At 38.1% G+C, this 16,547-nt stretch overlaps 1 protein-coding gene across 1 annotated transcript in view; it reads left to right on the forward strand.

The window, feature by feature from the left end:
* The window catches only part of SOAT1 (sterol O-acyltransferase 1), an 83,583-nt gene that overhangs the window by 31,882 nt on the left and 35,154 nt on the right, over positions 1-16,547 (forward strand). Inside the window, exon 3 of the mRNA XM_041761455.1 lies at positions 16,447-16,505. Coding sequence (XP_041617389.1) covers positions 16,447-16,505 — 59 coding nt within the window. The remainder of the gene's footprint in view (positions 1-16,446; positions 16,506-16,547) is intronic.

Below are 16,547 nucleotides of genomic sequence, written 5' to 3' on the forward strand. Positions count from 1 at the left end.
AGTTATTGATTGACTACCTACCTGTGTACATGATTATATTTATAAGCTTGTTAGTGCTTAGATTTTCCCTTATGCAAAACCAAGGAGAGCAAATAGCACTGGGTTTGTTAAGGTATTTTATTTTCTCACTGATGATACTGTGGACTTTTCTGTCTCAGATCCTAAGAAAGCTTTGTAATTCCCTGTTCTATATTATACCAACTGAGAATTTTAATTTACATGGAATCTTGCTTTTTTTTTTTTTTCCAATTAGCTATAATGGCACCTTGGATAAACCTCATTGGCTCTATGATACTGCCATGACGCAAAACTTGCACTTTTTTTTTTTAAGATTTTATTTATTCATGAGAGAGACAGAGAGAGAGAGAGAGAGACAGAGAGAGAGAGAGAGAGAGGCAGAGACACAGAGGGAGAAGCAGGTTCCATGCAGGGAACCTGACATGGGACTTGATCCTGGGTCTCTAGGATCACGCCCTGGGCTGACGGGCAGCGCTAAACCGCTGAGCCACCCAGGCTGCCCTTGCACTTTTTTTTAAACCAGAAATTATCTCCTGATTTTTAAAATAAGATCATATGGCAGTGTAAAAGTTTAATGATAACCAGGCTAATTCTCTCATTGTGTATGGCAACCCACCCACACAGCTGATAACAGGTGTGGTGATAAAAGAAAAAGAAACCAAATTTAACTCTAGTTGAGTAATAGTTTCTAGATTATTTTCATTATAGAATAGAAACCTTTTATAGCTTTAAAACATTATAGACCAGTTGTGATTGGTTATGCCCATTTATTGCTTTTGTAGATTGCTCATAATATACCTTTAAGATCTCAATCTTTTGTCCCCTTGCTAAATAATTTGGGACTAAACCGCAAAAAAATGGAGGGGAGGGCTATTAGAAATAAAGGTAGTTTGATTTCATTAAAAAACATTACTGGAATATGCTTAAAATTTTATTTATTTTTTATTTTTAAAAAATTAATATGAAAAATTCAAACACTGGAGACAGTTATAAAGTAATAATTCTCTTTCCTTTACGTAATCATTTTCTTTTTCCTGCATGTCAGGTCATATTTGGAATCTCTCCCATAATTTGCTTTTTCTAAACTTAGTAAATCTTAGATGTCTTTTTGTTCAGTATATGCACGTGTAAGTTTTTAAAAGTATCTCTGGGTATTTCTGTTGCACAAATGCTTGGTAATTTATTTAACTTATCCTTTATTATTGATGGGCATTTCAGTTGTATCCAGCATTTCAATATTATAAACAGTACTGTTTTAAATAAGATTTTATTAAAGAAAGAGAGAAGGTGAGAGATAAGGCATGAATGAAGGGGTAGGGGCAGAAGGAGAGAGAAAAGCAGACTTCCCGCTAAGTGGGGAAGCCTGATGTGGATGGAGTTATATACCAGGACCCTGAGATCATGACCTGAGCTGAAAGCAGATACTGAACTGACTGAGCTACCCAGGTGCCCCTGCAGGAAGCATTCTTGAAACAATATCATTGCTTAGTTGTGTTAGTGTGCTTGTAGGATACTTAAAAGTGAAATTTCTGGATCAAAGAGGTTTTTTATTCAAAATTTAGATGTGACTAAATTTTTCTTTTAAAAATGTTATAACAGGGACACCTGCTTTTGGTTAAGCATCTGCCTTTGGCCCAGATGATCCCAGGAACTTGGGATCAGGTCGGGCTCTCTGCTTGGTGGGGAGCCTGCTTCTCCTTCTCCCTTTGCCTGCCACTCTGCCTGCTTGTGCTCTTTCACTCTCTGTCAAACAAATAAAATCTTTAAAAAATAAAATAGTAATGTTATACCAGTTCCTATGTATGTTTTCCCATACAATTACCAATAGATCTTTACCGATCTTTTTTTAAACTTTGCTAGTTTGATGAGTGACAAACACTATATAGCATGTAGCATAAATTTATCATAAATTATAGGTGAGGTAGAGAACTTTTTTCATACATTTTTATTGACTTTCATGTTTTATTTAACTTTATTTTTTCTTTAAAAAATCTATTCATGGGGCACCTGGATGGCTCAGCAGTTTAGCACCTGCCTTCAGCTGAGAGTGTGATCCTGGAGTCCTGGGATTGAGTCCCACATGGGGCTCCCTGCTTCTCTGCCTATGTCTCTGCCTTTCTCTGTGTATGTCTCATGAATAAATAAATAAAATCTTAAAAAAAAAAAACACAAAACCCCTATTCATATCCTTTGTCCATTTTTGTTAACTACCTAGTGGCTACTGTTTTTCTTCATTCATTCATGTATTCATTTATTAAGATATTTTATTTATTTATATGAGAGAGAGTGGATGGAGTACATGAGTCGGCTAGGGACAGAGGCAGAGGAAGAAACAGACGCCTCCCTGAGCAGAGATCTCAATGCTGGCTGGTTTTAGGACCCTGGGGTCACAACCTGAGCTGAAGGCAGACATTTAACTGACTGAGCCACTCAGGTGCCCCATTTTTCTTCTTTTAAATAACTTACATTTTAAGGAAATCCTTTGGTTGTCATATATTATGAATATTTTTTTTTTAATTTATGATAGTCACACAGAGAGAGAGAGAGGCAGAGAGGGAGGCAGAGACATAGGCAGAGGGAGAAGCAGGCTCCATGCACCAGGAGCCCGACATGGGATTCGATCCCGGGTCTCCAGGATCGTGCCCTGGGCCAAAGGCAGGCGCCAAACCACTGCGCCACCCAGGGATCCCATATTATGAATATTTTTAAAACTAGCTACTTGTTTTTGGACTTTGGTTATGATGTGCCTTGCCATGTTTAGTTTTTATGTTATCAAGTATTCTTTTATTGGTTTTAGATTTCTAGTCATGCTTAGAAATCATCCAAGATTATTAAAAATGAAACATGAATATTTACCTTATTTTAATTTTTTATATTTAAATATTTGATTCATCTGAAATTTATTTTGAATAATAAGTGAATTAGGGATCTAATTTTATAGTTTTACAAAATGGCTAGCCAATTTTTCGACATTATTAAATCACCTTTTCTGTATGAATATTTATATACTGATCATCATTTTTTTAAGATTTTTATTTATTTGAGAGAGAAAAAGCATGAGTGAGGAGTGGGGTGGGGTGACGGGGGCGGGGTAGACAGAGAGGGAGAAGCAGACTCCCTGCAGAGCAGGGAGCCTGACACAGTACTCAATCCTAGAACCCTGGGACCATGACCTTAGCTGAAGACAGACGCCTAACTGACTGAACTATACAGGTGTCCGTGATCCTCATTTCCAGTTCATATTTCATTTCTGTGTAGTTAGTACAGACATGTAGTTGAGAATTTTTTGAGGTCAGTGGAGCATTAGGTGATAAGGGATAGGTAGATTATACTATCTTGTCTCCCTTTTTGCTTTTAAGATTGATAAATGATTGGGGCGCCTGGGTGGCTCAGTTGGTTAAGTGTCCAACTCTTGATTTTTGGCTTGGGTTGTGATTTCAGGATTGTGGGATTGAGCCCTGTGTTGGCCTCCAGGCTCAGCGCAGTCTACTTGAGATTGTCTCTCCTTCTGCCCTACCCCTCACTCAATGTCTCTTTCTCTCTCTCTCATAAATATAAGTAAATCATTAAAAAAAGATTGATACATGATTGATTCTTTCAAGGAATACTTCTAACCATAATCATCCTACTATGGACTTAAAGTGACTGTCATTTACTCTTTTAGGTTACTTATCTGTGGAGAGCAAAGTGAAGCTGAGTTGAAGATCTAAAGCATAATCAATAGATTTTTTTAAAGAAAATAATCAGGATTTTAAAATGAGTTTGAATTTCTCTAGGCAGTAAAACCTGCTAGTCAGTGCCTACGCACTAGCTAATTCTGTACTTGCCACGAAGAGACAAAGAAAGTATTTGTTAAAAGAACTGAAACTTGAAAAACTGGTGATTAAGTCACTGCTTAGAACTTAGTCGTCTTTAGGAATGTAGTCACTATAAGTAGGCCTAGGATTTTTTTTTTTTTATTTTTAGTTTAAATTCTATTTTTTGTGCTGCTTGTTGCACAAAAAGGAAGACTGGTATTAGTTTAGGCTCTGTTACTTACTGGCAATGTAATGGTGGGCCAGATGTTTCTTTGAATTTTATCTGATTTTTAAAATTAAATGATAACCGTCTTGCTTATTGCACTGGGTTATATGAATAAATGAGATGATGTATGATTAATACCTCATAAATATTGAAGTTTACAGCACATTTAATAAGAATGAAGTTTTTAGAACTTTGGAGGTCATAGTGACCTCAGAAAGTAGAGTTGTAGGAACAAATTGGGAATGAATTGCTAGTGAGAACATGAAGATAGGAAATGTGAACCACTTTTCTAGAACATTTTGTATTAAAAGGAAAAGAAGGGGATCCCTCGGTGGCTCAGTGGTTTGGCGCCTGCCTTCGGCCCAGGGCATGATCCTGGAGTCCCGGGATCGAGTCCCACGTCAGGCTCCCGGCATGGAGCCTGCTTCTTCCTCCTCCTGTGTCTCTGCCCCTCTCTCTCTCTCTTTCTGTGTCTATCATAAATAAATAAATAAATAAATCTTAAAAAAAAAAAAAAGGAAAAGAATAGTATAGTTAGATCACAAATGGTAAGAGGTTCAATTGAAAGGGCTTTTCCAAAATTTCAATTATTTGTAATTTTGTTATCTCTGTACCATACTATTATGTAATTTCAAGAAAACTGTCACTTTAATATTCCTCATCCCAAGCAATAAATTATATGAAGTCACAGACTTGATATTCAGTTACATATTTTTTAAAGTATTAAATAAATATTTAACACTTGGCAAATGTTTGTAAAGCCACAGATTTAATTTTGAGTATCACTGATATCATAATATCAGAAACAATTTTTAAAGAATAGGTTGCCTCTGAATGTGAATATGGATAATATAAATGGCTCAATGTGTTGAGAACAATTTGAACAATTTCTCTAAGGATATGGAAGGATCAAGGCAGTACTTTAAAAAGTTAATATTGAAAATGAGATGGCCTCTGCCTTCCTCTGACTTGGAACAATGGAGAAGAGGATTGAAGATAGTAAAAATTAAGAAGGATAGAAGATGTTTAAGGAGTTAGTTCCTTGGGTGCTTAGGTAGCTCAGTCGGTTAAGCATCTGCCTTCTACTTATGTCATGATCCCAAGGTCCTGGGATCAAGCAATGTATTGGGCCCCTGGTGGGGTGGGGATAGGGTCTACTTCTCTACTTCTGCCTCTGCTCCCCCCCCCCCCCCATGCTCACTCTTGCTCACACTCTCTCTCAAATAAAAGCTTAATTAAAAAAAAAAAAGGAGTGAGTAGATCTACTGAAGGTTGCTTGGTAAGCCTGGGGCTTGCAGAAGGTGGAAAATGTATGGAGTTAGAGCGTGAGGATTGTTAAATTCATCAAGAGATGAAGGCAAAGATTTCTTTCTTTCTTTTCTTTCAAGATTTTATTTATTTATTTATTCTTGAGAGACCAGAGGGGGGTGGGGTGGGATGGGGCAGAGACACAGGCAGAGGGAGAAACAGGCTCCATGCAGGGAGCTCAACATGGGACTTGATCCCAGGTCTCCAAGATTATGCCCTGGCCTGAAGGCGGCCCTAAACCGCTGAGCCACCCAGGCTACCCAAGATTTCATTTTTTATTGCAGGACTGGTTAAGGCTTGACAGTAGCAGTTTAGGTTGGGCCATTTTCTTAATTATTTCTGTGGTACACAACGGTTTGAAATCAGAGCAAGCAAAATCCATTTGCCAATGGGATTGGGCTGTGATATGGTGGGTCCAGGAAATTGGTTGTAGTGATACAATGACAAGGGGTTAATAACTCTAGGCTGGGTAAGAAAACTGGTAAGGCAAACAAAATGAAAAGCAAAACAGTTTTCATCCGAAGAAGAGACACTGTTACCCTATGTTTCTCTTTAGAGCAATGAAACTTTAATGAGAAATTTTCCAGTGGACTCTTTATGTCTCTTTGGCTATCATTAGATTACCGGTTATGCTGGCTATTTTCCTTTTGTTCCTTTACTCTTTTACCCTGTTTTGTGCTCTAGGAGGCTGACTATTTTATTTTATTTTATTTTATTTTATTTTATTTTATTTTATTTTATTTTAATCTATCTATATCTATTTATTTATTTATTTATTATGGTGAAAAAATTTATATTTAGATTTATCGCCGGCTGGACTCAGTTTAGATGATCCCAATTTTGTTGGCAACATCCAAAGCACCATAGTCAGGAGCCAGTCGAACATAGCTTTTTTCTCTCCATCAGGCCTGATCAAGGTGTTGATCTTGGCCACATCAATGTCAGAGCTTCTTCACAGCCTGTTTGATCTCGTGCTTATTGGCCTTGACATCCACAGTGAACACAAGTGTGTTGTCTTCTATTTTCTTAGTAGTCAGGGGGAACTTGATGATGGCATAGTGATCAAGCCTGGGGAAGAGGCAAAATGGTGTCACCTGGCTTGTTTCTCTTGGGGGCGCTCTTTTGAGGATATTTGGGGGCTGCCTTCGGAGACGCAGGGTCTTGGGTCGTCGGAATGTAGGTGACGTACAAATCTTTGTGTGTGTGTGTGTGTGTGTGTGTGTGTGTGTGTGTGATTGCATGCCTTTCAGCATCGCTTTCTTAGCTTTCAAAGCTTTTGCTTTGGCTTTGGCTTTGGGAGGGGCAGGGGCTTCCTTCTTCCCCTTTGGCGCCATCTTTGTGAAAGGCAAGGAGGCTGACTTTAATGGACTGTATCAGTAAGGTTATTCTGGGGGTGAGGAGGGACAGGGTGGGGGGGAGGGGGCTGGCAGAGAGAGTAAGGTGAGTGTATTTATAGGGTTGGTTTTTTCTGTGCTAAGTGATCATCACTCCTGTCTCCTACAGTTCTCCAAGGCATTGTCTTTGAGTTTCTCCAATCATTTCCCTCCCTTGCCCTTTGAGGCTTAAGGATGGGAATGGCTTTCCTGGTACTTGTTATTAGCCCTAGAATTCTACACCATCTTTTGTTGCTTTTCTTAAACTCTGCCCACACTTATAGAAAAGAGGCCTCTTTAAACTCTTCTCGGTAAACTAGCTCTATTGGGTCATCTTTATGCTGCCTTTACTCTGGGAGATTCTCATGCCCATTTTTTTTTTTAAAGATTTTATTTATTTATTCATGATAGACACACACACACAGAGAGAGAGAGAGAGAGGCAGACACAGACGGAGGGAGAAGCAGGCTCCCAGCAAGGAACCCAATGTGGGACTTGATCCCAGGACTCTGGGATCACGCCCTGAGCCAAAGGTAGATGCTCAACCACTGAGCCACCCACTCACGCCCATTCTTTTTTTCTTTTTTTTTTTTTTAAAGATTTTATTTACTTATTAATAAGAGATAGAGCTAGAGACACAGACAGAGAGAGAGAGAAGCAGGCTTCATGCACGGAGCCCGATGTGGGACTCAATCCTGGGTCTCCAGGATCATGCCCTAGGCTGAAGGCAGGCGCCAAACTGATGAGCCACCCAGGCATTTCCCCCCCCCCCCTTTTTTTTTTTAAAAGCCACTCATGCCCATTCTTAAATGACTTTCTGGCAAGGGGAATGAAACACAGGCCCTTATTGGGGAAGCAGCCAACAATGTTCACCGTTATTATGCTAGCATATTCAAAGTCCTTGTACATACCATTTTGTCCATTTTGTCAGCCAAATTTACAGTAAATTATCCATCTAGAACAGGAGTTGGCAATCACAGCCATGTTCATTCTTTTTTTTTTTTTTAAGATTTATTTATTTATTTATTTATTTATTTATTTATTTATTTATGATAGACATAGAGAGAGAGAGAGAGAGAGAGAGAGAGAGAGAGAGGCAGAGACACAGGAGGAGGGAGAAGCAGGCTCCATGCCAGGAGCCTGACGTGGGACTCGCCCCGGGCCAAAGGCAGGCGCCAAACCGCTAAGCCACCCAGGGATCCCCGCCATGTTCATTCTTTTGTTTGTAGTGAGTGGACCATATGGCCCACATAGCCTGAAATACTTGCTGTTTAGCCCATTATAGGTAAATGACCCCTGATTTTAGAACTACACCATTCAGTTTGGGAGCCAGTGGACCTGTTACACTTCAGTAGGTCCAGTTAAGCACTTGAAGTGTGGCTAGTTTGAAATGATGTAACACTGTAATTATATAATACATACCACATTTCAAGGACTCACTTGTATCTGTTTTATTTATTTGAGAGAGAAAGAGAGGGAGAGAGAGTATGTGTGTACCAGAGAGAGTGGGAAGGGGCAGAGGGAGAAGGAGAGAATGCCAAGCAGGCTTAGTGCTCAGCTCAGTGCTCCATCTCATGACCCTGAGATCATGATCTGAACTGAATCAAGAGTTGGATGCTGGGATCCCTGGGTGGCGCAGCGGTTTAACGCCTGCCTTTGGCCCAGGGCGCGATCCTGGAGACCCGGGATCGAATCCCACATCGGGCTCCCAGTGCATGGAGCCTGCTTCTCCCTCTGCCTGTGTCTCTGCCTCTCTCTCTCTCTGTGACTATAATACATAAATAAATAAAAATTAAAAAAAAAAAAGAGTTGGATGCTGAGCTAGCCAGGCGCTCCTCTTTTTACTTTTTTTTTTTCTTTTAAAGATTTTACTTATTTATTCATGAGAGACACACAGAGAGGCAGAGACCTAGGTAGAGGGAGAAGTGCGCTCCCTGCAAGGAGCCCGATGCAGGACTTGATCCCAGCACTCTGGGATCATGACCTGAGCCGAAGGCAGATACTCAACTACTGAGCCACCCAGGTGCCTCTCTTTTTACTTTTTAATGTGGCTCCTAGAAACTTGAAAATTACACATATAGTTCACATTATATTACTCTGGGACAGCACTGACCTGGAAAGTGGTCGCTTAGTGACTAGATAAAAGCTAACCTTAGGCAAAAGCCTATTAAAATCAGTTTTGCAAAGCAAAGGAAGCATGGCACCTAGAGAGACATTTGACTCAGGTTCAAGTCAAGTCCCAGAAAACCCAAGTTTTTACAAATCTTGTGCTCTTTCTTCTGCCTGAAATAATCTTTCTAGCACCTGTTCGCCATGATTTTCCTTTATTCTCTGGGACTCATCTCAAATATTGACTTCCTCTATAAAAGCTCCATCCACCTCACAGTCCTCTATTTGTTGTAATGATCTATGTTTGCACATTTCTCCTGAGATCCTAAAGAAGGGTTTGGAATACATGTGTACTACCCTCTATATATTGAGTACTCAGTGGGTTTTTATTTAATGAGTTAAATGTATAATTGAATGAATAAATGAGTTATGAACTTAATGAGCTTGGTTATTTATCTTTCCCTTCTGGGTAACATTGGCAGTAGGTTTGGCAGAGTAGTATAAATATGGGATTGTTCCAGGAAGCAGATTTGGTGCAAAGCCGTGAAGAGGCAGCCCAATTTGAAAGGCGCAGTCTTTGGAGTTGTTTAGTATAGTCGTGATTCTTCTCATTTCAGTTTTACTGAAAGGTTTTGCTATGATAGCACAGTATAATAAATAATCACTTTCATTCCACATACAAATTAGGTAAGATAGTTTTTTTTAAACATTTATAATTTTTTAAGGTTTTATTTATTTATTCATGAGAGACAGAGAGAGGCAGAGACACAGGCAGAGGGAGAAGGCAGGCTCCACTCAGGCTGCCTGACTTGGGACTCGATCCCAGGTCTCCAGGATCATGCCCTGGGCTGAAGGTGGTGCTAAACTGCTGAGCTACTCAGGGCTGCCCCAGATACAGTTTTTTTTTTTTTTAAGGGTGGCACAACATGTAATAATTTTAGAAAGCTTTTCATCAAAACTAGTTAAAACAGGGTGCTTGGGTGGCTCAGTCAGGTTAAGCCTCTGAGTCTTGATTTTGGCTCAGGTCATGATCTCAGGGTCATGAGATTGAGCCTGATTCTACCTCCATGCTCAGCGGAAGTCTGATTGGGATTTTCTCTCTCTCCTCTGCTCCTGCCCACCCCACCTCATGCGCACATGCTCTCTCTCCCTCTCTCAAATCTTTAAAAACCTATTAAAGTGAGATTTTTGATACTTCAAAGAATAATTTTTTTTAAAGATTTTATTTATTCAGAGAGATACAGAGAGGAGACAGGCAGAGGGAGAAGCAGGCTCTATACAGGGAGCTTGATGTGGGACTTGATTCTGAAACTCCAGGATCACATCCTGAGCCAAAAGCAGATGCTTAACTGCTGAGCCACCCAGGCATCCCAAATTTTAAATATTCCAATTAAATATAGTAGACTTTAGACGAGTTAGGTAATGTTGACAAAGGTAAATGATGCATGCCTGGTTATCAGAGGGCTAGGAGAAAACAAACTGTAGAGTAACTTTATTTTAATGGGTTTATCCTTGGGTCTACTAATTAAATATTATCAGTGATATTAGTACACCTAGGCAGATCTTTCATAAGTTGCATGACTCTCAGTCCTGGCTTATCACTGTTTCAGGGTCAACATTTTAGAAACTTAGAAACCTTGAGTTAACTTATGTAATTGGATGTCTGTTCTTTAAATAATTGGATGTTAGCTTTTAGGGCATTATTCTTTTGGCTTTTATGACATTTAATTTTTTAATTTTCAGGTAGTAAGAAAGTAAGTTTTCCTTTGAATATTGTATGAAATTAATTTTAAGGTAAAGGAAAATGAATTGGGTTTTTAATATATTTTTCTTCCACTATATATATATAGCTTTGTAGCACTACTTTAAAAAATTTTTTTTTATAACAGTGGTTATGTTATTTATGTTATTTATGAGTAGATTCCTTTTGGAAGTGAGGCACAAGTAGCGAGAATTAATCTTTTACAATCCTTCTTTTCCCATCTCCCCCATGATAATTGAATTAGTTGAAAGGAAGAAGCTTCAGTATTCATTTATTTATGAAATAAATAGCTTATATATGAAACCATGGTCTGATTGTAGATAACAGTACTAAAAACACGTGTTCTCACAGCTTATAGAAATAGCAAATTAATATTTCTCTTATTCTCATATTTCTTACCAGTTTGTGAATATCTTAGAAATATATTCTACTCATCCTCACTACCATTTGTTTTGGTTTTATGACATCTTATGTGGATTTATTGCATTTCTCTCGTACGTGGTCCTTCTCATCCTGCCAAGTGGGCTTTCCAATATCAAATCAGTTATTTTCTTGCTTAAAATTCTTAGTTTCCTCAGAGCCCTTGTTATAATACACACATGCTTTTTATGATGTGACCTTTAACCTCCTTCCCAGTTGTAAACTCTACCACTATCAACAATTGAAGATACTATTCCACTCTGCTGACTTCTGTTTAGTAAGTCAGACACCAGCATAATTCACTTCTCTTGTAGGTGATATTTGTTTTCTGGCTACTTATAAAAGGTGTCTTTTAAAAATAAACCTGTGTGGGCAGCCCAGGTGGCTCAGTGGTTTAGCGCCTGCCTTCAGCCCAGGGCATGATCCTGGAGACCCGGGATCAAGTCCCACGTCAGGCTTCCTGCATGGAGCCTGCTTCTCCCTCTGCCTGTGTCTCTGACTCTTTCTCTCTCTCTCTCTCTCTCTGTTTCTCTTGAATAAATAAATAAGAAAGTAAAATCTTAAAATAAAACCAAACAAACCCATAAACCTGTGTATTATAGTTTCACTATGACCTATCTAAGTGTAAATTTTTTATTGGATGCCTGGGTGGCTCAGTCGGTTAAGCGTCTGCCTTTGGCTCAGGTCATGATCTCAGGGTCCTGGGATCAAGTCCCACATCGGGCTCCCTGCTCAGCGGGGAGTCTGCTTCTCCCTCTTCCTTTGCCCCTCCTCCCTGTTCATGCTCGCTCTCAAGTAAATAAATAAAAATCTACACTTAAAGATTTTTATTTATTTTATTTGGCTTTAACTTTGAGGATTGGCATCTTTCAGCAATTGTGGAAACTTCTCAGCCATTACCACTTGTTTTTATCTTTCATTATAGGATGCATTTTTTTTTTTTAAGATTTTATTTGTTCATGAGAGACACACACACACAGACACAGAGAGAGAGAGAGAGAGAGGCAGAGACACAGGCATAGGGAGAAGCAGACTTCATGCAGGGAGCCTGACATGGGACTTGATCCTGGGTCTCCAGGATCATGCCCTGGGCAGAAGGTGGCGCTAAACTGCTGGGCCACAGGGGCTGCCCATAGGATGCATTTTGGACCTTTTCATTTTCCATGCTTAATTTTCCAAGTGCAGTACTGTGAAAGGATGAAAATAGTCTAAAGATCCAATGGGGGATTAAATAAATTATATTTCAGCCATAAAAACAATAGTAAACCAATAAAAATGATGTAGAGGAGTATGTAATGACATAGAAAAATATTCACAATATATTAAGTGAAAAAAGTGAGTTCCAAAACTATGAGTCCATTTTTATAATATGTACATTTATAATATGTGTATTTGCCAAAGTAGAAGGACAAATTATATTTACCAAAATATTAATGTTAGTTACTTGGTACCATAGGATAATAAGTGATTCTGTTAGAGCTCTTTTTAGGTAGGGCATTGGGATATTAATTTTCTGAATGAAGATTACTTTTAGAATAGGGAGAGAGAGAGTTATTAAATTTAAGTTAGCCCAAATAATCCCCCAGAGTTCATTCTGGTGTTAAAAAACAAAAATTCAGCAGCATGAGGGCGCCTGGATGGTTCAGTCAGTTAAGGAACCAACTGTTGGTTTTAGCTCAGATTATGATGTCAGGGTCTTCGAGCCCTGTGTTAGGCTCTAAGCTGAACTGCTTAAAGTGGAGTCTGCTTGGGACTCTGTCCCTCTGCCCTTGCCCACTACTTGCACTGTCTCTCGACAATATATAAATCTTTAACAGATTCTACTGGGAGAACTTGAAGATTTAATTGGCTTTGATTCATCCCATCTAGCAAGTAGAGGGGAGCTCAGAGTAGCTGTGCAGGATGGAATGATTTTATAGGCAGAAACAGGGTAGAACAGTTCACAAAGAAAAGAAAGGATAGTTTCAGGCAAGACCACCTTCCCTTAAGTGAAAGGTCTTTTTAGGCTGGATTATTTTCCTTTGGTGAGAGGAGTGGTGATAGAGAGGACCATGTGACAGGTAACCTCATTGACGCTGACCAGAAAATTCCTGATTGGTTAAAACTACATTTCTGGAAGTGAGCAACTTTAATTAGGGTAGGTTCCTTGTTTTGGTGACGTTTCCTATATGCAACTCCATTTTGGGCCTGTGGTTTTCTTTCTAAAGCACTGGCAAAGTAAATATTTCGGGGAAATTACTTACAGTGTTGAGTGCCCTTCACTCTCCCTTGTAAGTATAATATTCTGTAGCAATTGTTAATACTGAAACAAAAATACTCAAGCAAATTTTGCCAAGAATAGATGAGAAACAAATTCTCATTAAAAAAATACTACTAAAATGATAAGAAGTTATGTTATAGTTTCTTACAAAGACCTCAAACTAGAAGTTGTAGTCTTCTGTTCCATGTGTTTCAGCCCCCAGTCTGCTCTATTCATTTATTTGTGTGGAGGGTCTACACATGATGATGTCTGATGGGTTCCGATAGTATAATAGGTAACTTGACATTTCAATTAAAAAGATAAAATAACATTTGCTATTAGATTATAAAATTCCTTTTCTGGAAAAAGATTCTGTAATATTTGAAGATAGGCTTTGAAAAAAAAAGAAAATGAGAAAAATATAAAATGAAATATACCATTTCAAGATCAGTAAGTCTATATTGGACTTGAATGAATTCCAGTAGAACTCTAACTCAAAGAAAAATCTAACCTTATCAAAAAGTTCAATAAAAATTATTTTAGCAAGTAAAATGAGCAGTGTATGCAACTGTTAATGGGCATCAAATTAAATAGAATGGACATTAGCTTTTGCATTACTATTTGTACAATTACATTAAAAGTATTGATTTAAGCTACGAATGTCTTGCTAAAGAAAATTTTTTAAAAAAGGTTTTTTTTTTTTGTTTAAAGAATTTTGTTTTCTTCAGATAGAAAGGATACGAGTTAGAAATTTTATCAAAAAGACTTTAAAAACTTTTAATAGGTAAAACCAAAAGCTAAAACCCAGCTAGGCTCTTATGCAAAATATTATGTATGAAGACAAATTCATGAATGAAGGCAAATTTCATTCAAAGTGAACTCTCCCCAGGACGCCTGTGTGGCTCAGTGGTTGAGTATCTGGCTTTGGCTCAGGTCTTGATCCCGGAATCCCGGGATTGAGTCCCACATTGGGCTTCTTGCATGGAGCCTGCTTCTCCCTCTGTTTGAGTCTCTGCCTCTCTCTCTCTCTGGCTCTCATGAATAAATAAATAATATTTTTTAAAAAAAAGACTCTTCCCATATTTTACTAAAAGGGCAGACAGCTGCTTGCTTAAATTACAATAGTACTATGATTCAGTACAAAAATAAGGAACTGTCTGCAAATCTGTGACAGTAATAAATCAAAATACCCAATGTATATGGGAGTCATACAGAGCAACAAATTCTAATTAAAAACAAATATTTTAATACCTTGCAAATAAAATTTTCTTTAAAATCATGAAAAAGATGCTCCTATTAGTTAATAACTGACTCCAAACCTCAGTTGGTTAAATGTTAGGGAGCTACGTTAATGTGACTTAATATACAGAAAGGAATCTTTCAGAATAAGGAAATTAGAATAAAATGAATTTTTGAATATTTTCATCACCCCCCCACCCCCCCCCCCAAAAAAAATCAAAAGCGAAAGCAACTCTGTACCCATTCATTAGCAGTCATTCCACATTCCTCACACTCCTACCCCTGATCCCTGGGCAACCACCAGCCTTCTGTCTCTGTAGAGTTGTCTATTCTATTTCATGTACACGGAATCCTACAAATATGTAGTCCTTTGTGGCGTTCATTTAGCTGTTTTCAAGTTTCATCCATATTAAAGCATGCCTCAGTGTTTCTCTCTTGTTATTGCTAGATAATATTTTATTATATGGATCAGCCACGTTCTATTAATCTATCAGTTAATGGATATTGGAGTCGTTTTCACTTTCTGTTATTGTGAATATTGCAGCTATAAACATTCGTATGCAGGTTTTTGGCTGGACATGTTTCATTTCCCTTGTGTGTATATATAGGACTGGGATTTCTTGGTCATGTGGTAGCTCTGTTAAACCTTTTGAGGACCTTGCTGACTTTTTTTTCAGAGCATCATTTTACATTCCCACTAGCAATGTAGGAGGGTTTTAATTTCTTCATGTCCTGGCCAACATTTTTTTTTTACTCCCTTCCCCTCCCCTGAAACAAACAAACAAACAAACAAACAAACAAACAAACAAAACCTCTTGTTTTATTCTTACCAAGCAGATACTGTTCTTCTAAATATTGTTGTTACAGGTGTTTATAAATACTTCTGTAATTGTGTTGCAGAAGAGCTATCACATCCAGTCCCTGAAATAACTCTTCTCAAATTTTCCTGCATGTATGACTCTTAACCCCCACCCCCAGCTTTATTGAAATCAAATTGACACATTAATATTATATAAGTTTATGGTGTACAGTGGCCAACACTTGTTATTTTTGATTATAGGTCTAGTGGATGCAAAGTGCTGTTTCATCATGGTTATGATTTGTATTTCCCTGGTGGCCAGTGATGTGGAGCATTTTTCCATGTGGTATTGGCTATTTGTATATATTTTGGGGAGCATCGTCTGTTCAGATACTTTGCCTATGTTTAAATTGGATTACTTGTCTTTTTATTGAGTTATAAGGGTTCTTTATATATTTTAGAGTTCTTTATATATATAATTCTCTGATCAGATTTGCAAATGTTTGTTTTTTTTTTTCCTTTGGGTTGTCTTTTTACTTCCTCATGTTATCCTTTGCAGCAAAAACGTTTCAAAATAATTTTTTTTTAATATTTCTTTTTAATTTTTATTTATTTATGATAGTCACAGAGTGATAGAGAGAGAGGCAGAGACACAGGCAGAGGGAGAAGCAGGCTCCATGCACCGGGAGCCCGACGCGGGATTCGATCCCGGGTCTCCAGGATCGCGCCCTGGGCCAAAGGCAGGCGCCAAACCGCTGCGCCACCCAGGGATCCCTCAAAATAAATTTTGATGAAGTCCAGTATATTCAATTTTTCTGTTGCTTGTGTATTTTTGTAGTCACAGTTACAAGATCCATTTAGAGAATCTAATTTCTCATATGGTCAGAATTGGATCTTATAGCATCATATGGTTAATAAAATTGTGATTACCATGTGTACATAAATTTTTGTTTTCCTCTTAACATTTTCATGTTTAAATTTCCTTCTGTTGATACTACCCATGCTTCATTTTTTAAGAGTTGTGTTATTTTGTGATTGTACTATTTATTATTTACATAGTCATCCTCTTTTGCTTGCTTTTCAACTTCATGATTTAAATAGTGCTAGTTAGTAGTTAAATCCATCAATTGAAGGTTACCTTTTTTTCTTCCCTTAGGTAAGATTGACATAAAACAGTTGATGGCAAAGAAGATACAGTTGACAGCAGAGGCAGAGGTAAGTGGCTTCCTGTCCTAGAAACAAAACTATAGATTAGGA

The sequence above is a fragment of the Vulpes lagopus genome, chromosome 1 (assembly GCF_018345385.1).
Source record: "Vulpes lagopus strain Blue_001 chromosome 1, ASM1834538v1, whole genome shotgun sequence".
Taxonomy (NCBI): Eukaryota; Metazoa; Chordata; class Mammalia; order Carnivora; family Canidae; genus Vulpes; species Vulpes lagopus.